The sequence below is a fragment of the Somniosus microcephalus genome, chromosome 2 (genome assembly GCF_052327205.1).
Source record: "Somniosus microcephalus isolate GS21.2 chromosome 2, FLI_Smic_1.0, whole genome shotgun sequence".
Lineage (NCBI taxonomy): Eukaryota > Metazoa > Chordata > Chondrichthyes > Squaliformes > Somniosidae > Somniosus > Somniosus microcephalus.
In genome coordinates this window covers 197,350,871-197,375,265 of record NC_140988.1, presented here as the reverse complement: position 1 = coordinate 197,375,265, position 24,395 = coordinate 197,350,871, and the positions used below count along the sequence as shown (strand labels likewise).

General features: G+C 49.5%; 1 protein-coding gene across 1 annotated transcript in view; it reads left to right on the top strand.

Moving 5' to 3' along the window:
- Positions 1-2,217: 2,217 nt before the first annotated feature.
- LOC147123177 (uncharacterized) overlaps positions 2,218-24,395 on the top strand; it is a 140,034-nt gene continuing 117,856 nt past the window's right edge. The window contains exons 1-2 of the mRNA XM_085965538.1: positions 2,218-3,555; positions 13,728-13,850. Of these exons, the coding sequence (XP_085821664.1) occupies positions 2,218-3,555; positions 13,728-13,850 (1,461 nt within the window). The remainder of the gene's footprint in view (positions 3,556-13,727; positions 13,851-24,395) is intronic.

Sequence of the window (24,395 nt, the reverse complement as noted above, 5' to 3'; positions counted from 1 at the left end):
CCAGCAAAAATCCATCCTCCCCAGGACCAGGAGGACTTCAGACAAAAACTGGCAGAAGCATAAATCGTAGGAAGCAAGCATTACGATAAACATGCAAAGACGCTACCAGAATTGCTGAATGGACAATCAGTGCATGTGCGAGACCCGGTGTTAAATACCTGGAATCCAGCCAAGGTCATTGGAAAAGCTGATACTCCAAGATCCTACTTCGTAGAGACTGAATCTGGTAACCAATACAGATGGAACAGACTCCACATCAGACCTTCACCTGAACTGGATAAGCAGCAGACAACATCAGCAACATTGACAACACCAGCTACCACAAGCAGTACAACACCAGAAAAAAGCGCTACAAATCAAACAACCATGAGCATGCACACTCCAATTCCAAAGGTGACAGCAACAACAACAATGAGAATGGAACGCACCAAAACACCGCAGAGAGGAATGGTCACCACCAAATCCACAAGATGGAGGGACAACATCCAACCACCTGAGCGATATTGCGAAAAAAAAAACTCACGATTCTTTGTAGTTGATAATAATAGTTTAGATATTGTAGGGTTTGAAAATCCACAACCACGTTTTATTGGAGCCCTCGAAGGCTGTGCCGCCCGGGATGGTCCTCTGCCACTGCGGAGACATCACACCACTTGACAGACAGGCAGGAAGGATAGACAGGAAGTTCAAAGTCAAGGTCACAGGGAGGCTGGAGCTCAGTGTGAAACCAACGCGCAGCCGAAGGAAGCCCTACGGCACGCAGCAGAGAAGGGAATTGTGTTAAGCATAGTAACCGGAAAAGCAAAGGAAGGGGAGGATCAGTGGGAGGACGAAGGGATACTGCCCATGATGTGGGACTTTGTACCGCCGGTGAGGCGTAGCTCCCGGGCGGTCCGACCCAGGGTGACTTGGTCCCCCGTGTATCCTTCCCCGAATACAAGGGTTCAAAAACAGAGGAAGCGCTAGAAGGGTAAACTCTGTACTGTGAGGGGTAAGTCCCCATCACAATCCCCAGAACGAGCACCAGACATAGGGGGACAGTTGAAGGAGGTCCTCCTGCAAGCCCTACGAAAGGGGGTATCTCGATCCCCTGGGCAAGGTCGACAGGATGACCAGGAAAGGGGAGGCAGTTACAGAGACTGACCTGGCCACCCGGAGACGGGTGGCATTGTACATAGCACTTATCGTTTTATTTTTGAAAGATAGTTGGGGTGATTTCACAGTGAGGTGAGGGTGTTTTGGTTAAGCAAGGAAAACAAAACTTGGTGCTACTCCAGTCGAGCCTGAAGAAGTCTCAGGCAAGACTGTGTTTTTCAATTTGTGTTCCAGAAGATGCTCCGGACCATTGTGATGATACTCACCTACCTGGGGACCTGCGCCGGACGCCGAGGGGACAGCGAGGAGTCCCTGGCGTACGGGTGTTCCGGGGGCAGGGCGCCAACCGTAACTACGGGAGAAGGGATCATGGAGGCAGAAGACCAGGCCACCTACTTCCACGAGGGAAGATGGCCTGGGTGGTTGGGCTCAAATTCCACCCGGTATTCGAGCCACAAGAGCTTTACTTATGGAGAGGCCTCCATCCCCTCTCCGAACATTGAGGTGGCCACTTCCCGGGTTAGGGTGACAGAGGGGAAAAGGGTGTGTTTGACGTGTAAGGGGGACATACCTTTAGGACGCTGGTGGTGGCTCAGGAAATTGAGCACGGACATCGAGGACAGGAGCTCAGACTGGGAACGTCTGAGCAACGATACCTACCGGACCATCACGGGGTCACCGGGGGAAGTCACAGTGTGTTGGGAAAAATGGTGGGCCTACGACGAAGGGATGTACGTATGCCTATGGGGATCAGCCCAAGTATGCCCAGCGGGGCTGTCCATCGCCTTTGCCAGGTGGTGGCAGGACACAGGGTACGGGTTGGAGTGGGATAGAAGCGGGGAAGCTTGCGTCACCCCTCGCATCCGAGTGCCCATCAATGCCACCGAGCTCCTGGCTCAGGTGAGGAAACCCCTACCCACGCCCAAACACACTGACGCCCACGGATGTCCGACCACCACTAGGGGACCTGGGAATGGGTTGGTATTAGTACCGACGGGTAAGTTAGTGTACCAGGGAGTGCACTATGCAGTTGCATCTGTGGTCCTTAACCTAACAGAAGTTCGCCTACCTGCGTTCTGCCCCCGGAAAACCGAGTTGCTGTATCAGGCTCTGCTGAGGGACATGTTCCGAAGCTTCTATGAGCTGGACTTCGGGGACATCAGTGTGGCAGACCTGTACACAAAAGAAGACACGACCGAGAGGGGCAGACAGCGCAGGGGGGTTTTGAACGATGTTTTCACTGGGTTTAATACCGGGGCCTCAGTTATGAACAGCCTGGATGATGTGCAGCTGGCCCTACAGATTAATGGGCTAAAGTCTCAGCTGCGCAGCATCCTAGGGAAGGAGAATGATGTTTTGGGCTCCACGCTTCACGAGGGGGTGGCTATGACAGTGCATCTGAAGGAGATTGTCGCCCAGCTAGAGGCTCATGCTCGGACAATAAACACCTTGATTAAGGAGGACCGGCTGGCCTCCGATCAGGCGGCACAGAATGAGGTGTGTGTGCTCTATGGGGCCTGGTTGCTGGGAGAGGGCCGCAGTAACTTGGAAGACCTTAGGCAAGGTCGGGTCCCCTCCTGGTTCAGCAACCAGCACCTGGAGACACTGCACCCCTATAGCCACACCCTCAGCCCATGCCAGCTCCGAGTGGCGTCGGAGGCCTATCCTGTCCCGGTTGACTGTGGGAAATCCAACCACACTATTATGGGTGTGGTTGTGCGAATGCCAGTGATGGGGTCATCCGCCAAACCAGCACCCCTGTATCGTGTGGAGAATGTCGAGGTCATTCGTGGGGGGGTACACGTCCGTTTCGCAACGGTCCCACCCTATGTCATTGTGTGGGAGCACACAGTGACGGGTACTGACCTGTCTGGTTGCCGTAGCCGGGGAGCACAGGTGATACTGTGTCCCCAGCACTTGAACGCCTTCAGGAGGTCACAATGCGGGTTTAGCACTGCTGGGGCAGAACCTATAAATTGCACAATGGAGGTAATGGCACCTGGCCATGTACCTCCACAGATAGCATATGTGGGTGGTGGGACATATTGTGTTGCCACGACTGCCCACCGGTATAGGCACGGCCCGAGTGAGTGGTGTGATATACCGGACAGCAGCTTTTGCTTTAAACCTAGGGCAGAAGTTCAAGTGGCCCAGGAAAGGATCATTCCAATCCCGGAACCCTCCACAATTCACCTCACGGTACAGCACAATGTAAGTGACTTGCAGAACTATGTTGCCCGGTTTGGGTACTCTATCCCACTCTTACCTGAGAAACTCACTGCCTTATTGAAGGCAGTGGACCTCAGTCAAAAACATTACTTCACCCTTGAACAGAAAAACAAAGACATAGCTCTTGGGATCGCAGACATACAGTCACCCGCGTGGTGGGAATGGGGAACGAGGGTAGATATCCCTGTCGGGCTTCGCATGGCCTCCCACACGCTGGTAATTGTACAACTGGTCATTGTAGTGTATCTCACTATAAACACCTGCAAAGCCAGAAGAGCCCTCAAAGCACACCGGTATCTGAAATTATTCAACAAGCAGCAACAGAAGGACAGCCCAGTATAACCATGAGAAGAGTGCCCTTTTGTTTCCAGGTATTCTTTCCTCGTCAGAAACAAAGGACCATTCTGATGCACTGTATCGCAGCACTACTCGCACCCGGAAGCTGGCTAATACCATGCACTACGTAAGCTGTCAAAACTTATATACGGCAAAGTTGTACGAACTTACACCATCACGGATGGATAGGGTGAAAGCTGTACAACTTTGCAGGAAAGGACGCAAGGAACACATGCGGCATGGGGTATTTGTTATGCTCTATGTAATGGAAAAATGTAGTACCTTGTTTTGATGTATACCTGAAAGGGGATATGATTATTGTACCTTTTTCTTCAAGGAAAATTATATTGTTTTGTACACACTAACTTTGTAAGAGTTATTAATTAGAGTAAACAACGGGGATGACTGACACTTGGTAGGCCTTTGGATTTTCTTACATGTCAATTGACACATCCCAGCTATATCCGGTTGTGTCAAGATGGGGGACTGTAGGGTTTGAAAATCCACAACCACGTTTTATTGGAGCCTTCTAAGGGCAAGGTGACCAAAATTGGATTGCCTTATACAGTTTAAAACCAACAGTTTCGGCCAATGCAGTGGTCCCGAAAAGCAAGCTGGGATATCTGAATACAGGGGACTGTGGCTCAGAAGCGAGCCATAGATGTCGGCCAATCGAAACAAAGTGCATTCTCAAAGGCCAATCAGGGGACTGAGTCAGGCCTGAAGCAAGGAAATCCCCGGCCAATGGGGACTACCCGGCCCAGGTTTGAATATGTGACTCACCCCTAATCGAGCTATGAGTACAGGACATCATCACCTTAATCAACTCGGACTAGGGACAATAGTTTTGGGATCACTACAGTTAAGAGGTGGCCCAAAATAATCAAGTCCCAGGACTGACACAATGGGACAGCAGACTTGGAGGAGCCGATGTGCACTCAAAACAATACCCCTGCCCTCACACTTGTAAACACCAATTTAATTGGGCGCGAAGAGGCCGAAATAGAATTGGGTATAAAATACAGAACCAAGAGATTATTAGAAGACCAGAAGAAAGAGCAGGAGAGCGAGTTAAGAAGCTGAGGGAGAGACGAGCTGGGGCAAACTACCATCTAAAGAACTCCAACCACGCTGATGAGAAGATCCACCATCAGGCCCCAGACTCAATCGGCATACTGAAAGTTTACTCCGCTACCAGACGGCGCAACATCACCGCAAGAAACCGCACCGTATACCGACTCCCGTCCCGGGGACATCAACAAGAAGACACCAACGACAGAAGTGGCTGTGGAAGACGGCATTCACTCCTGCTATTTTGGGAGCCTTTTCCATCAAGCACAAACCAACCAACAACAGCAACAACCCAACAACCACACTCAAAATAGGCTGTGAGTATAATCCAAGGGCCTGCAACTGTCAGTCTAGTCTAGGTAGGAAAGTGAGTTGGTGGGATTGGACTTGGTAAAGTTAAAACAGTGTAAAACATTTTCGTTATGTCCGTTCTCTCCCATATTTTATTTATAGTTATAGAGTGTGTGTGTTTATTACGTTTGTGGTAGAGCCAAATAAAATTGGTTGTCACCTGTTTTTTCCAAGGACTACTTGTCTCCGAGTGTCTATTTAAAGTGCATCGTTCTCCTTCCAAATTCTGGAGTTAGAACCAGATAGGGGCATTAGGGCGCTTCGAACCCGCCAAACAAGGGAACAGCAGGCTAGGGAAAAAGAGAGAGGACTATAGGAGGCTTGGGCTCAGGAGTAGCCCGCAGATTAGGTATAAACTGTGCGGGTCGTCACCGTATTCTAGTCCTCCTCTATAAGCTGTTGTTCTCTATCTCCTTAGAGGGTGTTTAGTGACACCCGACCTGCAGGCTAACATAAGCTGCAAGGGTATAAAGGAGACAGAGGCCCAATACATTAACAGGCACTAAAGACCCCTGTAATTGGGCACAGCAAAACCCCCTACAATATAACATTTGTTAATTTAAATTGTTAAATTTCATGTTTTAGTTTTTTTGAGAAAGAGGGATGTTACATTGTTATAGTATCACATCGTTAAATGGAACTACTTTGGTATGGAACTACTTTGGTATGGTGTAGTTATATTGCTATGTGGCACAATGTGCACGGGCAGTGCACAGTGCAGCGTCGGACATCTTGTATCACTCCGCACCATGCGGCAGCACAGAAACAAGGCAAGAATACACCAAGTAAAAGCAGTAACTAAAAAGAGCTAAAAGTGTCTGTATTATTTATAGTATAAGAACACAAGGAGACACAGCAGTATCAAACACACTTTCGTTCCACCATATCATCCAGGTCCCAACAGAGCTGCTGAAAGGTCAGTCTGAACAGTAAAATAAGTTCTCAAAAAGGAAATGTTGCAGGATTGTTTGGGGCTCAGCATGAAGCAACATTTAGCAAATGTCTTGCTGAAGTACAGAACTACTCTGCACACTACAACTGGATATACCCCAGCAGAACTCTTGATGAAGAGAAGATTGAGAACACGATTGAGTCTTGTTCAATCAAATTTGGCCTCAAGAGTTGAACAGAAACAGTTGAGTCAAAAATGTTATTATGACAGCAATCAGAAAGAACACAGATTCAGACAAAATGAGTGTGTTCTTGTTCTCAGTCCCCCTGGCAAGTCAGGTTCACACAAGTGGGATGTTGGAACCATAGTAGAGGTTGGTCGAACCAAAAGATATTTGGCTGAAATTGGTGACAACATCCAAAGTGTTCATGTAGATCAAATGATCTCTGCTAGAGATGAACCAAGATGTGATCTTGAACCACTTGATCATGAACACATCTGTGAGTTTGACTCATTTTAGACTTCAGTAACTGAAGTACCAGGTTCAAACAAATCTGAGATAGAAACAGGATCATCTTTGAGTTCGGAACTAAAACAAAACAACCCGAAAATTGGTTCAACAACAAAACCTTCTTTAAGGAGATCAGGAAGGCTCCGCAAACTTGTTATTAAACTGGATTTGTAGTTCATTTAAAAGAAAAAAACCAGGAGTTTTTGTTAGGTGGTACATGTAATGCTGGGAAAGGTGGGACCATGGTTTTGTTGTATTTGAAAGGGGAATACATATATTTTTAAGGGGAAAGTAGTGTAATGTATTATCACATGATTTGTCACATGGTTTAGTATGAGCATGCTCAGTTCGCTCTGGCCTAATAAAGCTAGCACATGGACTAGCAACTCATGGTTTCTCTTTCCCACATATATTACACTTTCAAATTTCCCTGGCCACCCACGGGATTCACGCAGCTCGGGAACCATGTCTGTCAGGCTGAGGCAGGAGTTGAGTGGCCATTGCTCCAGCTGATCAGATGACAGCATGAAACATACTGTAAAATCTCCCACCTCACAGCTGATCACTTTCCTCAGGCTGAAGCTGTTGCTGGCTACATTTGCAGCATTCATTTTGCTTTCTATAGGCTGCAGCAATGTTTGCAGCAAAGTCGCCATCCAGTCTCGCCTCATTGTTACAACCTATCACTCAATTGACAGATTGATCCCCTGATCTCTACTTCACCTGCCTTCCATTCCATTAGCATGGGTGCTATTTATACTGTCTCAATTTGGCTCTCAGAATTGGACCACTATCTGCCCCAACACTGGCAGCAGCATACACACCAGCAGCATCAACAACAGCACCACCAACCTTCTCCTCACCCACCTGATTCTGCACAGGACAGAGGGCATCAGCGCAGGGCTGCACCACACTGGAGGTGATACCCCCAACACAGGGTATACAAGCAGAGGATGAGGTTCCTCAATATGATTCAGCAGAAGTGCTAAAGGAGGCTCAGGCTATCACACCAGGTCGTTGCAGACATTTTCACATTGCTTGAGCAAGACCTGCAGCCCAGAGGAGCGGGTGGACACACCTTACCAGTGGCTGTCAAAGTCACCAGTGATCTCAACTTCTTCGGCTCAGTCTCCTTCCAGGTATCTGCAGCAGACATTTGCGACATCTAGCAGTCGGCCACCTACAGATGCATCAGACAGGTCACCGATGCCTTGTTTGACAAGTCAGCCAATTATATCAACTTTGTCACTGTTACTGAGCGGGCACTCTGCTTTGCCAGTCTGGCTGGCTTCCCACGGGTGCAGGGTGTCATCAACTGCACACATGTGGCCATCAGGGCATGCCATCATAACCCAGGAGTATTTGTCAACTACAAGGGATTCTACTCCCTCAATGTGAAGCTGGTCTGCATGCATAGGAAGATCAACATGCATGAGTGTGCCAAATTCCATGGCAGCTGCCATGTCTCTTTTGTCCTTCACTAGTCCACCCTCCCTCAGCACTTCACTCTTCCAAACAGACTTTCTAGCTGGCTGCTTGGGGACAAGGGCTATCCACTGAATATGTGGCTCATGGCACCCTTGAGGAGGCAAACTTCTGAGGCCCAGGAGAGATTCAATGAAAGCCACATTTCCACCAGATGTGTCATAGAGCAGACAAAAGGCATGCTGAAAATGTGCTTCAGATGCTTTGAGAGATCTGGAGGAACCCTTCAGTATGCACCAGCCAGGGTCTCCAGAATCATCATGGTCTGCTGTGCCCTGCACAACATAGCACAGCAGTGAGAATTAGCGCTGCATGAGGAGCAAGGCTCTGAGCGCACAGCCTCTTCAGAGGAGGAGGAGCATCAGCTGGAAGATGAGGAGAAGCTGTGGGACAGATCCCACCAGCACCCGAGCACATTGCTGCCCAGGAGGCCAAGAATGGCCTCACCATGTCGAGATTTAATTAACTTTACGCAGTACACCCATATGGCTGCCACATGCTGCGCCAGGTTGGCACCACCCCACAACAACACCATAAAGGATCCCTATAACAACCAAGTCATTCCTTTCACATGGACCACCATTGCTGGAGGTAACGTTATATCTCACCATTCACTGCAACTCACTAAGCCACTTCCAAAGATGCACACGAATGTGTCCAAGACTGGAAAGTTGTGAAAATAAAGATTTTATTGGTTGCCAATACATTAACGGAAACTTGCCATTAACATTAACTAAAACACCCAAGTGGCTACCCTTGTGAATCTGCTTGTGTGTCATCTTTCTCTTCCACGTGCTTCTACGAGATGCTACCCCAGTGGCTTCAGCAGAGGTTGAGACAGCCTGCTCACTGCCCTGTCACTCTTGGCGAACGTCCTTTGGGTTTTGGAGCCTGTAGTGGCCCTGCCAAAGTCTGCTCCTCCTGCGACAGTGCAGGGGCAGACTTGGTCATCGCGATCCGAGGAGCCATCTGGGGCTCTGACTGAGGGGGTGGAAATGGTAGAGAAGTGTAAGCACTTTGAGAGGAGCCCCCACTTCCCTTTCACTGTCATCTCCCTCATGGGCCACCCACACTTCCCTTCTAGCAAGGAGCTGGAGAGCACCTTGCTGCACATCAGTGGGGCCATGAGGCCCCACACCTATGCTAACATCCCTCCTAGACAGGAGGCCTATGAGCCTCTGCCATCTATGCTCCATAGATTGCATTTTATTCTCCATAGAAATCCATCTATTCTCCATAGAGTCCACGTGCTCCTGTGAGTGGCACATCAGCTGCTCCATTCATGTGGCCATCCTATCCATGGAGGGGCCTACAGTCACCATCGCCTGTGACACGGTGGTGCTCATGTTGGAGATGGACTCCCCCATTCTCTGAACATTTGCAGACATCGCAGTTGCAAAACCTGCCAGAGCCTCCTGCACTTCTTCCTGCACCTCCAGGATCACCCTCTTTCTGGATGGCCCCGAACCTCAGTGTCTGCATACAGCTGAGCAAAGCTAGGACCATCCTGTGCCCTCTGGCGAGGTGTCTCCACTGCTGTCCCTGTCAACACCACCTGCTCTTGCTCACTTGTGAGTTTTGAGACTCCCGGTGACAACACTACTCTATCTCATGTGGCACCCACCGAGGTGTGTGTATCGGCGCTGGTGCTGGGTGCGCTCATGTCTGGTGATGGTGCGCCCTCAGAGGCTGGAGGCTCCTCTGAGGAGTTGTCTTGCTCTTTCTCCAGGACAGTTTTGGGGGGGGGGGGCTATTCTTGATGGACCTGTGAGAGAGTTAAGAGATGAGTTAGATATGCCATATGAAGAATGGGTACAGAAACCATTATGCACATGATGACCATTCAATGGCTGATTACATCAGCCCCCATGTGAGTGACTGATGTGTACCATATAGCTGTATGAGATGTAATTCTGTCACCAGGTTGCTGAGATGTCCCCCTCTCTCTGTCCCCACCTCCAGATGCTCAGCCACTCCTGATACTTCCAACACCGCCTCCTCTGATGTTGTGAGGGTGTCAAATGATGGAGGCCCACCTCATTTTCTCTCCCTCTCCCTCTTATTGTGTGCTTTATTCTCCTGTAAGGAGGGAAAGAAGAGAAGGTTGAATGAGAGTGAGGGAATGAGTATAAGGAATGGATGAGTTACATTTAAAAGGGAGACTATGATGGAGTGGGGTGGCAATGCCAAGTGGCCTCCTTGTGTGTTGTTAGTTGGTATGATTGCATTAGAATGAGGCTGAGTGTGAGGGGTGGGTATTCAGATGGGGATGTGATAATGTAGATAGAGAGAGAGGGATGGGTGGACATGCAAGTTATGTTGGTGTGAGTAAGGATATGCAGGAGTAGGGTAGGGAAGGCAGAGTGATGGGGATGTGATGAGAGGCACAGTAGGATGAAGTTGATTGTGGCTTTGAACTCACCTTTCCAGATATAATGAGATAATTGAAGCGTCTGCAGCACTGCACCCAGGTCCTCTTCACCATATCCCTGCTGTTCACCTCCTCTGCTATTTGGATCCAGGCTCTTTTTGTTTCCTGGGGAGGTCTCTTCCACCCATTGGAAGGGAAGAAGCATATGGACAGAGTCATCGGAGAGCATGGGTGCAGCCCTCTGCCTCTGTGCAGCCATCTCTCAACTGTTTCGAGCAATGAAAACCTCCAGTGCAGTGACTGCATACTCCTAGATGAACCTTCAAATGCAATGTGGCCATGGCACCTTTAAATATCCCAGCTGGAAATGCTTCATGGATGATGTCGTCAGACCCGCACCATTTAATTGGGCCGGGTAACACGCAGGGTGGGCTTAATAGGCCCCATTCTTGTAAAGTCGATTTCTGCAGTGGGATGGAAGCAACAACAGGGTCGCGACCCGCCATGCCGACCGCCCACACCCGACCCGCTCAGGTACAGAAAATTCCGGCCATGGTGTGAGTTTGCCACTTGCCTTGGGTCCCAATTGTTTACATTGATTTGTGGCCATATTACATTTGGATGTATTCTAATGAGATTCAGGAAGCATGAACATAACTTAACATGGGAATTGGCTCATTTTTGGGTATAATTTCCAGATTTCATCCTTGGAGGAAATTCTCAGCTGATATATTTGCACTAATGCAAAACAGAGCAGCCAATGTAATCACACCTATTGTAATATTGAATTACTCACATGTTCACTGGTCCAACTGCTGCAACATGCTGCTCATAGGGTTAGATGAAGTAGGGTGGGAGGAGGTTCATGTGGAGCATAAACTCCTGCATAGGCCAATTGGGCTGAATGGCCTGTATCTGTGCTGTAATTTCTATGTGAAATAATGTAGAAGCAGAACCATGCTGCAAGATGGCGTCTGTTACCTTTGTGACCTACTGATAGGATTCCCTGGATGCTGCTCCTTGCTGCGGAAGCTGACACAGGTCAACGACTGTGCCTTTCTTGACCCACTAGTATCACTGAGGTCATGGCAGCTGATATATACATAGTACTCTTGGGTAGTGCCTTTGAACCTCCAAGTCTATGGTTTTATGCTGTTCCTGCTCATCCTACTCCACATGTTCAGTAATAGATTTAATGTTGCACTCATGCTTTAAGTTTCCTGTTGCCATAACTTATGTGACAATCTCACTGACATCACAGATTCTGCTTTCTCAGCTGCTTTAAATCCTGTTAAAATGGAAGTAATTAACACAATGACGCGGATTTTGCGGTCAGCGGTGACGGAGCAGCGCTCGCCGTTCATTACGCTTACAACTGCCCACAGACGTTTTGTGGGCTTTTGAGTGGCAACTTACGGGCCCAGATATTCCGATCGCAGGCCTCTCACGGGCGGAGGACTGCGGTGTGGAAAAATCTGCGCCCTTACCTGAGGGCTCCTGGGACGCGCACAATTCCGATGCTGGGTCTCTCCAAACTGCCAGTGCGCAGGGCCCACGTATCCCAGAGGCGCAGGTAGTTCACAGCATCCCTGGGATCACGTGGGCCATGGGGAGCCAATCAAAGAAGGGAATCTCCCTTCATACATTTGACAGGAAGACCTGTCAAATATATGAATGGAAATCACCCCAAAACATAGTAAAACTTTAAATACATTTTTTAAAAAATCACATTTTTAAAATGAATTGAAAGTAGAATAAATTAACTATTTTAAAGAAAACTTTACATTTTTGAAAAAAATAATTCAAGTTTTATCAGGGCTAAAAATAGGCCTTATGCCTGCTTTTACCAGGCGCAAGAATTGTAAGTGTTTTCTGCGGGTGGAGGGTGTGGTGTATGTAACCTGTTCCACCTTAAGAGAACTACCTTAAGAGATGTACTACTTTCTCTTGGCTGCTGTATACTGTAATACCGGTGGTGACCACACCGGTATATAAACGTTGTGTAGGGATTTGCTGGGCAGTTCAGCCCTGACCTCCGAATAGTAAAGACCTGTTAAAAGTTACTCTTGTGGTCTGTGTCCAGTGATTTATAATAAGCATAACTGGGACACACAGACTTAACAGAGGGTCTCCAAAAAGCGGAACTATCCACCCGCAGATGCCCTGCTCCCGGGCAGCCGGAGGATCTGTCAAGAGCTTTCTTTACAGATTGGAAATGCCAGTTTCCAGCATATGCGCAGTGCATGCCTGAAACTGGCATTTCCGATGTCCCTGCGGGTGAGTCCACAGCGCGTACTCACCCATACGGATTGGAATATCCGGCCCACGGTATTTAGAGATCCAGTTCAGCGTGGCGCCCTCTACAGGGGATCTGTGTGAACAGAGCAAGCAACAGCGTGTCTCCTCTACCACTCAGAATGAAGAATCCTCACTAAGACACACGGGCGCGATTTTCCCTGGATACCTTAGGCGCTAAAGAGCCTCTGAGGTGGCCAAGATGGTGTCTTATTCTGAAACGCCAGTTTAGCCTGCATTTAGCGCAAGACACCATTTTGGTAAAGGAGTTGAAGCTTGCATTGGAACGGCTGCTGGGAGGCTCATTAAGCAGCTAATTGCCACTTAAATTGCCTGCTGGTGCTCATTAATGAGGTTGCATGGCATTTTCATGGCAAGCGATTAACCTAATGCCCTTTCCTAACAGGGACCAAATGATTGGGATTAAAATAGTTGTTGCAGAGGATTTTGAGTGCTACTTAAGGGTATCATCTTTTACTGTTCAATTGCTGTTGGAGGCTTGAAGAGGACTTTTGAATTACAATGGGAGACTTTCTGAGACACTTTGTCAAGATTTCACCAACACTCTATCAACACTTATTCTGTAAATTCTCTGAGGACTTCACCTAAAAAGGGTAAGTGCTGTGCTCTTTACCTTATTAGACACCTATAGGAGTCAGCAGGAGAAAGGAAGTGCTTGGTCATCAGCATCTTTTGTTTTAAACAACCTACCATTGTTCACTTAAGTAGTAACGAATTGAGCCTTATGGTTATAATCACTTTATTTTTTCTACAAGAAGTTTAATGACCTCACACAGCAGGTCAAGGTGAGTGAAGGCTTCAGCAAATGCCATATCCCAACATCTGCACCACAACCCTCACACACTGCTCAATGCACCACACCCCCACCACTCACCTACCACCAATCTCTACCTGTCGCCACTCAAACCTCACAATCATAGCTTCACTTCACTCTCACAACCTTACCAATGCTGCAACACTCACACGCACATCTCACACATTGCACACACTGACAGCTATTCAACTATGGTAGGCACATCACCCAAACAAATTGCACTACACTCACTTACACAATTCCCTTTCTCTTGCAGGCCACGGTCATGCATAATCGCCGAGAACAGTGGCAGACAGGCAGGGGGCAGGCTGACATACAGGCCCTCAGCCAGCTGGAGGAGAGAGTTTTGGGCATTGGATCGTACAGGCCGTGGCAAACGGTGAGGTTCAACCCCTTAGGGACAACAACAGTATTGTCATTCCTAATCCTCCTTCTTGCATCCCACTTGCCCCTCATCCTACAATCTCTTCTCACTTACAAGCTGCTGATGCTGTAGGTATGCATATCTTGCTTTCACCTGCATCCCCCCCACCGCCCTGCTCCCCTCACCATAACCCGACCCTTGTGCCTTTCTGCTTTCAGATAATGAAGAACAAGCAGCAGCTCAGCCTGTCCCCAAGGCAATAGTGGGGAGCGAGGGGGGGTGAAGAGCAAGACACCGCATCACTGCATCTGTCACTCGCAGACACCAGCACAGAAACTGGCACTGTGCCTAATTTAGATGGTAGTGTAGAGGCGGGATCTGCACAGGGTGAGGCACCGGGCACGAGTGGGATGCAGCAAGGCCAAGGATATAGGGTAGGTCAGGTGCCAGCTCCCCAGAGGGCGAGTTCTTGTGCAAGTTCTAATGCATACAACTCAGATGATGACCTCGATGGGACGACCTTCAGAAGAAGGGTGATGGGCATGCACACCGAATTGTTAGGTGCAATGGCAAGCCTGCTAGAGAGCCTTTTGGCAATGTCAAGGAGCATGGAGGAGTCCGGCTCCAACATTGCACAGGGCTATGTGCAGAGCTTGGAGACCAGGATTTCCAGGCTGGAAATGATGGAAAACTCCCGGAGATACCGTGTCAACCCAGGCATGATGGTGTGTGTAATAACAACAGAAAATGCTGGAAAGACTCAGCAGGCCAGGGAACATCCGTGGAGAGAGAAAGAATCAACATTTCAAGTCGAAACCCTTCTACAGAACCCTTCTATTTCTCTCTCCACAGATGTTGCCTGGCCTGCTGAGTTTTTCCAGCAGTTTCTGTTGTTGTTTTGGATTTCCAGCATCTGCAGTATTATGCTATCGTCATGATGATGTGTGAGATGGGCAATGTTAGGGCTGCCATTGCAGCACAGGCGGAAGCAACCCAACATCTTTGTGCTGCAGCAGGAGCACAGACCGCTGTCCTGCAGTCTCAGATTGCTGCCAAGCAACATCAGACTGTTCTCATGGAGTCTCGCCTACCTGCCACCCAAGCTCAGACTGCTGTCATCGTGGCTGGGTTTATGAGTGTCGAACGGGTCTTGCAGGTTATTGCAGCAGGCCAGCAATCTTTCCTCCACCAGATTGCTAGGAATGCTGAAACGCTGCCCTGGGGGAGTGGCAGCGGATCTGTGGAGAAAGATCCTGCTCTCCTCTCAGGATGACAGCATTCCTAATCCCACTACTGCCACTCCGCCATAGTCCTTGCCGCTGCCTGTCAACCAGCTAGCCCAGATTGCTGCCACCCATGCCGAGATGGTGCAGTCTACAGCTGGGCCTTTTATTTCCAGAGCCTCTTGAGGTCATCCTGCAAGGCCATCTGAAGCAGTTAAGGAAGATCTCAAGATTGTTATACGGAGCCAGCAAAGCCACATGGGTGCAGTCGATTCCATCCCGAAAATCTTTCTGCAAAAAGATGTAAAAACATGCAGCCAGGTCCCAAAGAGATTCTCTGGCTTGGTGAGTCATGGTCGGGTCCTGCGACCTCGACCCAAATATACGCTCTTAACAGACTACTTACATAAAACTACCCATCACCTTATTTAACCTAAATTATAAATGTTAAGTATGTGTATTGTATTGAACAATTAACACAAAGACTTAAACGTATAACTCAAACAGGTCTTTACTGGTTGGAGGTAGGGACTATACATAGGTCTTTACTTCATGCCCACAGGCGGGAACTGAGGGGGATCAGTACCCACAGTACTATTTATACCCCTATGGCCAGGAGTGGTACTGTGTATCACTACGCCCAACAAGTAGTGCAGTCCTGTCCATAGGTTCAAAGTAGCACACATATTACATACACAACATTCCTCCCTTCCTAGCTTTACAGTCATCTCCCCATTTAACATAACGTAATAACATATATACATATATAACTTCAGGTTTACATAACAGAATAACATAGATACATAGATAACTTCATGTCAAAACAGATCACAGATTCAGTCTCTGCGGAAAACAGTTCACAGATTCAATCTCTGTGGTGGAGTCGGTTCACGTTGCTGGAGTGACTCATTCAATAGTCCTTCCATGGATTTAACAGTTTGAACTTCCGAACTGAATTGGCTCCGTTCGGAGGGACCACGTGTGTGATCTGGTAGAGGTGATAATGGTTCAGATGGGTCATCTGTTTTTACTTTTCCTTTTCTGCCTCTTGGAGACTCTCTGGGCTCCATTGTCAGCTGCCACAGCTGCCAGCTGCATGCGCAGTTCCTCCTTCTCTTCCTCCTGTTTCCGTCGTAGAGCCAGCTTCTCCCGATGTTCCGTAGACTTTTGGTGCTCCTCCATGATTTCTGCACTTTGGGAGTCGAAGTTACAAGCTGGGCAGGACAGGACATCGTAATATTCGGTGTCGTCCTGAGCTAGACCAGTGAGAGGGTCGTCTATTTCCTCCATACCCAGCTGGACGTTAGCCAGCTCTTGTTCCAAATCCAGACATCTTTCCTGAAGAGACTTCTTCATGTGTACCTCTGCATCCAGCTTTTTCTGGGCTTTCAGCAAGTCGTTTACTAGTGACCTCATTTGTGATTTTAATACTTCAACTTCCTTTGGAGATTGATTGATCGGACTATGCAATCCCTCTACCGGAGCAGCTGTTTCAGCGGTCTGTTGTTCTACGTTGACGTGAGTCAGCGTACTTTTGGCATCCAAGGGCTGCTCTGTTGCAGTCATCTCAGTCTGTGTTGCCACCTCAGCTCTTCCAATAACCTTTGAGAGCTCCGAACCCCTTTCGTTTGAATATTGAAGTTCATGTTCAAGTTTTTCCCATTTCAGAGTCCTGTCCTTCAGCATATGCAGGAGTTGGCTGACCGTTAACTCCTCTGACATCAGACGTTTTGTGTGCTCCTGCTCCATTTTCTCCATCAGCTGCTTCTGTTGTCTTTCCAGATTCTCCAACTCTATATCAAAGAACTCTTTCGTTGCATTCAACTCTTGCTCAAAACGGCGAAGCATTTGTTCTAATTGCTGTTGTAGTTTGAAATGGAGTTGAGTTCGAGCCCGGTGTCCCTCAGAAATGGGCACATCAGTAGACTTGCCAGACTCAGAATCCACAGTTAAACTATGTTGTTGTTGCTCAGTGGAATTCTGTGCTGAAACTTTGTCTTTTGCACCTGAGTTGGGCTTACCATCATCCGTTCCAGAGTCTGGGCCGACTATCTTCACCGAGTTCTCACTCGTTATTGTTTGTAGGAAATGCCAGTCCATATTCATTTTCCTAATCCACTCCCGTCCTAGTAGTGGAGGACCTCCTTCAGATATCACATATAAGTCCATTATTTGACTGTCTTCGCCCTTGTGGACCACTGCAACCTCTATTTTCCCGATGGGGTACACTCTTTGCCCCGTGTATGTTTTCAATATAATCCCCGTATCCTGTAGGGGAATATGTTGGAATAACTTTCCGTAATCTTTCTTATTTATGACCGTCAATGCCGATCCAGTGTCCAATTCCAGTTTTACTTGGACTCCTTCTATCTGAAGAGTGACCCAAATTGTCTGGAGGTCTGCACCCTTACCAGCATTGAGTACTCTTAAGCTAGCCAGTTCATTACAGCTTAAGCTAGCCAGTTCATTACTGCTAGCGTCTGAATCGGACTCCTGTTCGGCCACCTTGTGTACCTTTGCGTATTTCCCTTGCGGTGACTTCTTGTTGCTGGTCTTCTTCCCTGACCTGCATACTCTAGCTATATGTCCAAGCCTACCACAAGTTCTACATTCTTGGTTTTTAAACCAACACTGGTTCTGATCATGCGTTGTCTTTCCACAACGATAACATTTGCCAGAACTCACACCCAACTTGTGTGCACTGAGCTCCGGTGACCGTAGCTGCATTACTGCCGTGCCTCTCGCTGCGGCTTCGTGTGCTGCTGCCATAGTGACCGCCTTCTCAAGCGTCAGCTCATTCTCCTCGAGCAGTCGCTTTTGTGTATCCTGTTTAAATAAACCACACACAAATTTGTCTCGTAGTGCATCTGTCAGGCCCGTTCGAAACTGGCAATATTTCGCTAATTTACGCAATTCCAGCAAATAATCAGCATTGCTTTCATGCTGTAGCTGCCTTCTGTCGTAAAATTTAAATCGTTCCGCTAGCATCAGCGGCGTGGGGTTTAGATGATCTTTCAGGACAGTAACAATCTCATCGAACGTCTTATCCGCCGGTTCATCTGGTGATAACAGGTGTTTCAATTGCCCGTATGTCTTCGCACCCATTAAATTTAATAATGTTAGTGCTTTATCAGCCTCACGAATTTTATTGGCCTTACAATAATTTTTAACTCGTTCAACATATATGGCCCAATCTTCGATGTCACTATCAAAGTTGCTAATATTCCCGTGTTTAGGCATTGTAGTACTTTATCAGATTTGCAATTTCTCAGATTTTTTTTTTACTGTTATCCAAGATGGCGGCTTCCCGCTCTTGCCGTCGTCCTCCGCCCACAAAATGGCGGTTTTCCCGCTTCTGCCTTCTTCCCCAGCGGTTTTCCCGCGAAAAATGGCGGCTTTCCCGCGCTTCTCGCTCTCCCCGCCCACTTCAATGGCGGTTTTCCCGCGCTTCTCGTCGCTGACTTTCAGCCCGACTGCGGCTCTTATCTCCTGTGCGATCGCTGGTGTGCCGCCCGCCCGAAACGGTTCTCAGCCCTTATCACCGGTGCGATCGCTGGCCCGCTAAGCGCCTCCCGCTTGAAGCGGCTCCCGGCCTCTGGCTCACCCGCTCGGCGGCTCTTGCTCGCTCCCTCCCGGGCTCTGGCTTACCCGCTCGTGCCCTCAGTGTCTGCCGACGCTGCGCCTTCCAGCCCGAGTGCGGCCCTTATCAGGGATTTCGATCGATTGCCCTTCTACCTCCGACTTCCCCCAGCCCTGTCTTTGCAGCCAACGCTGCTTGGCTTACCCACCACCGAGGTTGAAAAAGCTGCAGGATGTCTTCTGTCCTCCCGTTTTCAGTCGTTGATGGAGGTTTCAGGGTCCTAATGCCTGTCGCTTCCAGTCGCTGGAAGCTGTCAGGATTTCTGCTGCCCTTCAGTTTTCAGTGGGGTGTTGAGGATTGGAACCTCTCTTCAACGTCCTGTCTTTGGACGAAGCCGCTGTGGAATAACTGCCGCAGGGTTCGAACCGACTCGTCGCCAGTGTTAAGTATGTGTATTGTATTGAACAATTAACACAAAGACTTAAACGTATAACTCAAACAGGTCTTTACTGGTTGGAGGTAGGGACTATACATAGGTCTTTACTTCATGCCCACAGGCGGGAACTGAGGGGGATCAGTACCCACAGTACTATTTATACCCCTATGGCCAGGAGTGGTACTGCGTATCACTACGCCCAACAAGTAGTGCAGTCCTGTCCATAGGTTCAAAGTAGCACACATATTACATACACAACAATAAACACCCAAACTTCAGTTAAATAATTACACCTTACTTAAAACTTAAACTTAAACCAAAACTATGTACATCTGCCGCCCGTCTCCTGGCGGCCAGGCTAATTCCTGGTCGGACTGCGGCTCGCCACTACCCCCGGCGTGACCGCACCATCCTTCACTGTTGGTCTCCTGCAGCCCATGGCTGCTGGCTGAGGACCTCTCTCCTTGGACCTCTCCCTGGCTCGAGGGGCGGCCCTTGGTAACTGGAGGGCTGGTGACCATGGCTTTCTCGGATGGGGACCTTCTGGGGGCTTTGGCGGGTGGGGCTGTCTTGGCCGCTGGGCCTTTTACCCGAACCGCTGCTACCCCAGGCTTGACCCCTCCCGAACCTGGGCTGGGGGCAGCTAACTTTTCGCAGCCTGCTGCTGAGAGTCTCCACCCCCAGGTCCCATGGCTGGGTCCGGGGCAGGGTTTTCGACCTCGGGTCCCTCCCTCTCTACACCTGGGTTGGGGTGGGGTTTTCGCCCTCAAGTCCCTCCCCCTCGTCTGGATCCCCATGGGAGTGTCCCAACCGATGGGCGGGATGGTCCCTCCCTTCAAGCAAGCCATAGCGCCTGCCTGTGCAGTCTGTGAACTCGCTCCTGCTGCGGGCTGAGGATCTTTATCCTCTGACCCTTTTCCAACTGGCTGCTTTCCCCTTTCAGGTGTAAACAGCTTACACTGGTTGATGTAACCAGTGGCCTGTTTTAAAACCTGTGCTGAATGCTCGCACCCTGCCCTGAACGGACCTTCTAGTGGCTCCCTGTTCTCTTTCCCCACCAGGACGGCCTTACAGATGGGATCCTTGACCTGGGCCTGCTTTAGTTCCAGGGCCAAAGCTACCCCCTATGTGCCTCCCTTGTCCCGAACTGCGGCTACCGGGCCTGCTCTACAGGGATCCCTTAAATCTCCTTCCCTGGCCCTCTGCTCGACCACCTCGTGGGTCCCTTGGTCACCCTGCGGCTACCGGGCCTGCTCTACAGGGATCCCTTAAATCTCCTTCCCTGGCCCTCTGCTCGACCACCTCGTGGGTCCCTTGGTCACCCTCCCACGTGGTAGGGAGGGATCCCAAAACTATGGCCAAAGGTTTGACCATTTCCCCAGCCTGCTCATTCCCTGTGGCTCCCATTAGGCTAAATGGGGCCTCGTTAGACCTGGGTGGATTGGTCGGGTCTTCCGAATGGACCACCGTGCTGGAAGCTCCAGTGTCCACCGAATATCTCCCCTCCACTGTCTTCACCTGCTTCTTAACACAGGGCCTGCTCCCCTTGTTGTTTTCAAAGGGACACAGGTCGACAGGCTGCGCTGGTTCTAGTCACCGGCTGTGGGTTGGATGGGGCTGATGGGGGTCAGAGCACTGGTAGCGGCTGCTACTCTCCCCTGGCTAGTCAGAAACGACTGCATTGCGTCCAAAAATGACTCAATCTCTGTGGGAGTGATTCCTGCCCCCGGCCTTTGGGCTAGGGCTGTGGAATTCATTCCCTTGTTATCTTTCCAAGGGTTTTAGCACTCCTTCTGCCAGTGACTGTCCCTCCCGCACCCGTAACAATTGGCGTTTGTGTTGGGGGGGGGTTACTCCCTTCCTGATGCCATTCCTTTCTACTCTGCACTCCTGGTTTTACCTCATGCACCTTCCCTTTTGGTGGGTGTGCATCGGTTCCCCTACCGTTTTTATAGGCCAGAGTGAGCTGCCTAATTACTGTGAGCTCTGTGGTCTGGGGATCTTTGGGATCGAACCAGGCTTCTGGCTTGGCCCGGACCTGTGGCAAGCTGTTCCCCACCAGACAACGGAGCCAATGCGTGAGGGAATCCCCATTCAGGAACGCCCGGCCCGGCGTCCCCGGGCAAGCCTTCCGGTACACTGGCCACAGCCGGTCCGCAAAAGCCTGCGGGGTTTCCCCAGAAAGCTGGGTCATCTTCTCCACGCGGGAGAAGGGACTTCCCTCATCCATCCCCATGGCCTCCAGAATTGCATCTCTAAGCTCCTCATACCAGCTCTGCCCCCTTTTACACTCATCAGAGAGGGATTGGAGGAGATTACTCTCCAGGGAGAATAGCAGCATTTTGGCCGCCTTAGCGTCATCGCAGTCATTGACGCTGGTGGTCTGCTCTATTTCCCTGAAGTGGATCGAGGGGTCTCCCTTGGCAGAAAGCTTCGGGATATGGTTGACCATAACCCTGAGCTGTTGGGTGTTAAAAGGTAATACGAACTGGTTTTGGAGAGGTTCCTCAATGTTGCCTTTGGCGGGTGGGCCGAACCTCCGATGCCATGCTGGGCACATCGGTCCTGGCTCCTGCCTCTCTGGCGGGGGTTGCTCTACCTCCGCCTCCACCTCTGGCTCCACTTCGGGTTCCACCACTGATTCCACCGCCCCCCCCCCCCCTTGCTGCCAAACCTCGCTGAAACTTGGCGCTACGGGTCGTGGCCATGAGGTCTCCCCTCTCTCAATTGGGTCGTCCCTAGGCACCACCAGTGATGTTGGAACTGTCCTCCCCTCGTTCCCCATAAAACCTGCCTGGCCTGTCTTTGGGCTCATGAGGCACACCATGCCTTTTGCTCTCCGGAGGGCCCAGCTCAGATTCTCTATCCTCTCTTTACAGGGGCCATGGTCTGCCTCCTCAAACCCCTGTTCCCTGATCTGCCTTGCCAAGCGGGCATGTTTCTCCCGCAACCTTGACTCATTTCCGTTGGCCTCGGTGATTTGGCACTGTAGGTATTCCAACTGGGCCTTGTGTTCTCCTACTAAATGTACTCTCTCTTGGTTCAAAGCCTGCAAAGCTACTAATAACTCTTCCCCTGCGAGAGCCTTATCCCGGATTTCCAGGGCTGACTCCCTTAACTCGACTGCCTGTGCTGCAACGAGCCTGTCCAAGAGCTGGACCTGCTTTTTAAAGCACATCAGCCAAACTGCCTTCTCTAAGGACTTCTTGTGTTCCTTTCCCTCTGTCCACTTAGCTGCTGCATCTATCGGACGCCCAGCCCTTAACAGAGTGGTGATCCACTTCTTAGTGATATTCACCTTGCTAAACACATAATCAGAAATCCTTTCCTCCATCACGGTTCGCTCATCCGAACCATTGTCTACTGTATCGCAACCTTGTTGCCGGTGTCCTGCCATGGTCACCATTTCTGTAGGGGCTGGCGGGTGCTGGTGTTTGGCGCATCCATGCACCCAGCCAGTTATGCCTCTGACTGTTTTGTGAGCGGTTCGAGTTGCTCCCACGCCCCTGGGTTCTAGACACCGGACTTGGGTACAAGGCGGCGGTACAGAGAAGACTCGAGTAGACAGATAGTTGGATGCAAACAAAACCAAGATTTTATTGAAGAGGAAAACTTGACACAATCTTATGGAAAAGAATTACTAGTGTACACTTCTACAGGCAAAAATTACAAGAGAATCATAGTAATACTTATATACTTATACAGGGAATGGGGAACACACGGTACATCGAGGGAAAACAACTATCTTAACAATCCCCTTATCCTTATTCCACCTCCTATACCTAACTAGATTAAGCTATGAGGGGTCAGAACTTCATGCTCACCAATCAATAGGATTGTTAGACTCAAAACTGTGGTGGGGTTCGTTCTTGGTGCTCTCTGGAGACTGCCGTCGTCACGTGGTTTTCGGGCGCTGCAAGGGCATTGTCCAGGTTCACGTACCCCAAAGTTTAAAATCTCTGTTTGGGTACTTTACCTTGCAGGGATGATTCTTCGTCGGCAGTCGCCAGTTTGAGTTGGTGTGCAGATATTCGAAGGTCAGCCGAGGCTGAAGGCCCGATGATTCGAAGCCTCCCCTCGTTTGGTCTTCTTCAGCCAGTCTGCCCCTCGGTGGTCTTCCCTCCTCCCCTCATCGCGTCCCACCTCGCCTGGCCTCAATTGTCTGTGTCTGCCCGACCTGGTGCCGGGGCAATTCCAGATGGAGTGGGAAAAGGGCACGGGCAAAGGCCAGGGGGTAAGCGCGGGTCGGGGAAAGAGCAGCAGCCACGAGGGCAAGGGGCTGAGGAGCAACACCAGCACACCAACCAACGAACGCACCTGACAATCTTGGACACCAACTCACGAACTCTCCACGCGAACAAACAACCCCCCAATGCTACCCGGGGCCTTCAATTATACCTTCATCGAAAACCCTTATCTGCATGCCAAATCAGGTTAGTTCTTTGTTTTAATTTTGGTGGGCTAGTTTAAAATAATGGTAGCAATTCATACTAACTGGTTTTTAGATGGCCAGTAATCACATCTACCGGCCCGATAATTGACTGTATTGTCCTGAAGGTTCCTTGATGGGCTTGTCCAGCCTCGATGACTGTGTTGATCTGTTTCTGATAATATATGCAGACTGTTTGATGGCCTTAGCCATAGGCCTAAACTGAATTTAGATTTTTGTCTCCAATTTGGTCTAATGCATAATTCAGAGTCCTGTCTGGTTCCAAAATACAAAGTTTCTCTTCACAGAAAACCTGCACCTTAGTTTCGATTTCTCCCAAGCTGTCTGCATTGCAGAATCCATTTCAAAATCCCACAGGCTTTCTGCCACGAGGCACGGACGCCATCTTGGGTACCCTTTTTAATTTAAACTGTCCACGCAGGGTCCCGTTTATTAATAACAGCCTTCGGGGAAATGCAGAAATTTTGCGAATCTTACAGATGTTAGCTATGTCTCCTACTGCAGACTGGAAGGATCCACTGGCAAATAAATTGAGGGTGATGGTGAAATTGACTGCCACTGGGAGAGGTATTTTGTAACTATGGGGACCATCTTAATAGATCTGTGTACTATCACCTGTTTTAGACCGGGTATAATCAGCGACACTCCCTGGATTACTACTGATTCTGGAAGTATCACTCTCTCCTCCCCCCCCCCCCCCCCGCCCCCCCCCCCCCCCAAACTTGGCATTAGAAACCTCCACCATCAGTGGCTTACATAGGATATACGGCACAGAAACAGGCCACTTGGCCCAACCAATCATGCTTGTCTAGCCTCCCCTTAAATGCATAACTCTCAACAAAAATATATTCCAGTGAGAAGGAAAGACTTT